At 39.9% G+C, this 3969-nt stretch overlaps 1 protein-coding gene across 1 annotated transcript; it reads right to left on the minus strand.

Annotated features, from left to right (window-relative positions):
* Positions 1-1958: 1958 nt before the first annotated feature.
* LOC125472824 (NADH dehydrogenase [ubiquinone] flavoprotein 1, mitochondrial-like) lies at positions 1959-2553 on the minus strand. The gene is made up of 2 exons (XM_048574714.1): positions 2426-2553; positions 1959-2337 (listed from the first exon to the last, which is right to left on the minus strand). The coding sequence occupies exons 1-2, from the start codon at positions 2551-2553 to the stop codon at positions 1959-1961; spliced, it is 507 nt and encodes a 168-aa protein (XP_048430671.1).
* Positions 2554-3969: the final 1416 nt, after the last annotated feature.

Below are 3969 nucleotides of genomic sequence, written 5' to 3' on the forward strand. Positions count from 1 at the left end.
TAACCTAAGTTTTCCATTATCATAATGAAACCCAACTGGACCATGAAGACCCTTGCGCTGTTGCTACTGTTGGTTGGAGAGCACAAGTAACTAGGCCGATAAAAAATTCTCATAAACCTGCGGAGATACAAGATAAAAAAAATTGATCACTATACCGCATGCCATAATTAGCAAACTCACTTAATCTTATGTCCATAGTGCACATATTTTAGTTCGGTACAAAACACAATAAATAAAAATAGATTTCAGGATAATACTATCAAACTAAGTATTAGAGAGGTAGCAAAAAAGGTCCACCTGTGCTATTTGTCTGTCCCCGACTTGCAGCCAAATAAACCTTCACTGTGCGGTAACATCTTCATTCTCCTTTTGAAAATCCATTTGCTCTCGACTCTTCGTTATTTTTTATTTTTATTTTTATTTTGAAAGTGGGATCCAAAAGGACCATCAAAGAGGAACTTTTATTAAAACAAACACACACTTACAAACCAAATAAAGGCCCAATTTATTCCTACAAACAAACAAAGAACGGGCCTAAAAACAAAGAAAACATAGAAAATGAGCCCAACAACAGTGAAGCCCAAACAAAAACGAACAACTAAGAACCATCTACTTTGTTCTCCACCGTCGATCCGAGAACCAGCCAGCCACCCGATCCGTCGTCCATCGCCGAACTTTCCCTCCTCAGGCACCACTTGCACACATCCATGAACAAGAGACGGTCGACAAGAGAGAAGCCAACCATCGGAAAGAAGCTCCAAGAAAATCCTGAGCAACACCGCCAAAAACGGCAAACAACAAGGATAACGTGGTGTTGTGGGAGACAACCAAGCTAGATACAACATCGGAACTCTACACACGAACTCAACAGAAAACATGGCTGAAAAACAAAGCAAGGAAAGGCCATGAAAAGGGAGACCCACGGGGGTTGAAGAAATGGGAAGGCCAAAGAGAAAAATTGGAAGAAACATCAGCAGATGAAAGGGGAGAAGAAAAAAAAAAAACAATAACAGAAAGCCACCCACCGATCCTAGCCGCCACTAGGATCGACGGCAGAAAACAGAACCATGATTGGGATCACTCACACAAGAAGGTGAGAAGCACCCTCACATAGATTATGCGACGTTTTCATGACATGAAACCTCACCAACAACAATTGTAACTTGTTTATATTGATAAATTATGAACGACATTAATATTCTACCATCTAAAAAAATTTAGTTGTCTACATTTTTTGGACCTTTTATCTTTTTAAGTTTCACTCCACAGCTCAACAATTTCTGGCTTAGCCACTAACTTGTATGCTCAACAATTTCTGGGCTAGCCACTGACTTGTATGCTCTCGTTGCTCACTGTCTTGTATAAGGTTGTGGGTTTATAATTTTTTGTTGAATTAGTCTTTTTCATCTCTCTCAATTTCTCTGTCGTCTAGCTCTTCCCGCAGGTCGTGGACCATTGCCTTCACCTTTTCCGCTGGAAGGTACGTGCCGTATACCAAAATTTTCAACCTTCTGCTAAAACTCACACTCATTCTAATTTAAAGCTCGGTAAGTAGGGAGTAGGCATGCATTTGAGAAAAAAGATGACTGTATAACGCAGTTAAATTTTTCTTTTGCATAAAATGAAATATAAGAACTACAGAGCTTTGAAACACAGGTTCTCCAGAAATTTAAATTTTTCCACAGGCATTTTGTCCCAGTACCTTTCATTCACATATTCACCTCTTATATAGGTGTAAGCAGCACTGGCCCTCATCCCAACACCAGCAATCAAGCAACCCTCTAAAAATTTGTGTGGGTCGTGGCGCATAATTTCCCCGTTGTTACAGGTTCCAGGTTCACTTACATCAGCATTGACGACAAGATAGGAAGGACGGCCATCAGATACTTTTGGCATAAAAGACCATCTGAGAACAGATAGGAAACTAGCACCACCACGTCCGCGTAGGACAGACTTCTTCATTTCATTGACAATCCAATATCAGCACCTTTAATAACGAGATCTTTGGTTCGGTACCAGTCACCTCGTTTCATGGGACCTTTGAGAAATGGGTCGTGCAACCCATATAAGTTGGTGAAAATGCAGTCTTCATCTTTCAAACCACCAATATAGGCACCAGCACCAAAGTGGATATGAACATCAAAATCATAACCAGATCCACAAGCATTTTTCCCCAGTAATCCAGCTGCATAAGCTTCATTTCTAGCTTTTACAAGGTTTAACCGTTCATTCACATATTCACCTCTTATATAGATGTCAGCAGCACTGGCCCTCATCCCAACACCAGTGATCAAGCAACCCTCTAAAAGTTTGTGTGGGTCGTGGCTCATAATTTCCCTGTCCTTACAGGTTCCAGGTTTTCTTTCATCAGCATTGACGACAAGATAGGAAGGACGGCCATCAGATACTTTTGGCATAAAAAAACCATTTGAGACCAGACGGGAAACCAGCACCACCACGTCCACGTAGGTCAGACTTCTTCATTTCATTGACAATCCAATCGGCACCTTTAATAACTAGATCTTTGGTTCGGTACCGGTCACCTTGTTTCATGGCACCTTTGAGAAATGGGTAGTGCAACCCATATAAGTTGGTGAAAATCCAGTCTTCATCTTTCAAACCACCAAAATGAGTTTTTTTCGGGAGGTGGTGGAGGTGGAGGTTGAGCAGTAGTAGAGGGTGCACCCTGAGTGCTGAATGATCTAAAAGCTAGGCCCCACTTCGCACTATGATGACGAGCTAAAGCTGCTCTCTGCAGAGAAAGTATACCCTTGATGGGTGCCTACGAATTAACAAGAAGTCAGACTAGTTTATTTCTCCAAAGTGACCTATGCCTATAACATCTACTCTTCAGAGCTAACAAGAAAAACAAAATATAGTTGACATGAAACAACTTCACAGAAACATGCATGAAAAATCCAACATCAGAACCAGAACCATGGTGTAACATTGGTACTATAACAAAGCTGTGGCACATCCGCAACATTCATTTCTTAAAGATTCTACATTTCATGAAGAAGGCAATACAAGTACACGTGCTCTAAGATTGAAATGCAGCTTGTACAACCTCAATTCATCATTCCTAGAACATCTTAACCATATATGTGTTCCCTTTTAATTTGCCTACACCAAGCTACACGTGTTTGACCTGGAAGATAGTCTCATACAAAATTGAACCTAGACCTACATTGAATTAACTCAATAAGCCTAAGAGGACTCCCCGCTATATCCCCACACGGTTTTTATCCGAATAGAAACGGTAACGATGGAGGTGACAAATAATTTAGACCGAAAGACTCGCAATCCATTTGAAGCCTAAGGTCAGAACCTTTCTCCAATCAAGCCCAAGAAAAGACGGGTGGGGGTGGGCACGGTGTGGTTCCACCCCTAAACCGGAACCGAAACCAGAAAATATCAACAGTTCAGTTCGGTGAGTTTCTGCTTAAATTTATTACTAAAACTTTACGGTTCGATCTACACCGGTTCCAATTCAATTCTTGCCGGTTTACGGTTTCGAATACTAAATTATTTGAACACCAAATCATCATGCATTCAAACACATCTTCTAAAACTGATTATATAAAGTTGCATCCAAGTCAACAAAAAGAGACAACTAACAGAAAACCTAGCTGAGCTCCAATGCTAAACTTATTCTCCAAAGCTACGAGCTAGATGCCCCAAAACATCTCACTCAAACAATTTAACTATCTCATCTCATATGATCTCCTTCATGCATCAGTTAATTATATATCTTATTCGTTGAATTCAAAATTATATATCTTACAACTCAAACTAGTAAGGAAAGTGCTAAAAAATTAAAGTTACATACATACCATCACTAGTAAAAGGTGATAAGTTAGGACTGAATAGTTTATGAATCCCCAATGCTAGATGTGCCAACATTCCTTTTTTCTAGAACATATAAAAATCAAGAACTCATTAGAAAATAAGAAAGTAAGCATGCAACAA

Source organism: the organism of the source record quoted next, unplaced genomic scaffold (assembly GCF_019419815.1).
Source record: "Pyrus x bretschneideri cultivar Hongxiangsu unplaced genomic scaffold, Pyrus_bretschneideri_v1 Contig74, whole genome shotgun sequence".
Classification (NCBI taxonomy): Eukaryota; Viridiplantae; Streptophyta; class Magnoliopsida; order Rosales; family Rosaceae; genus Pyrus; species Pyrus x bretschneideri.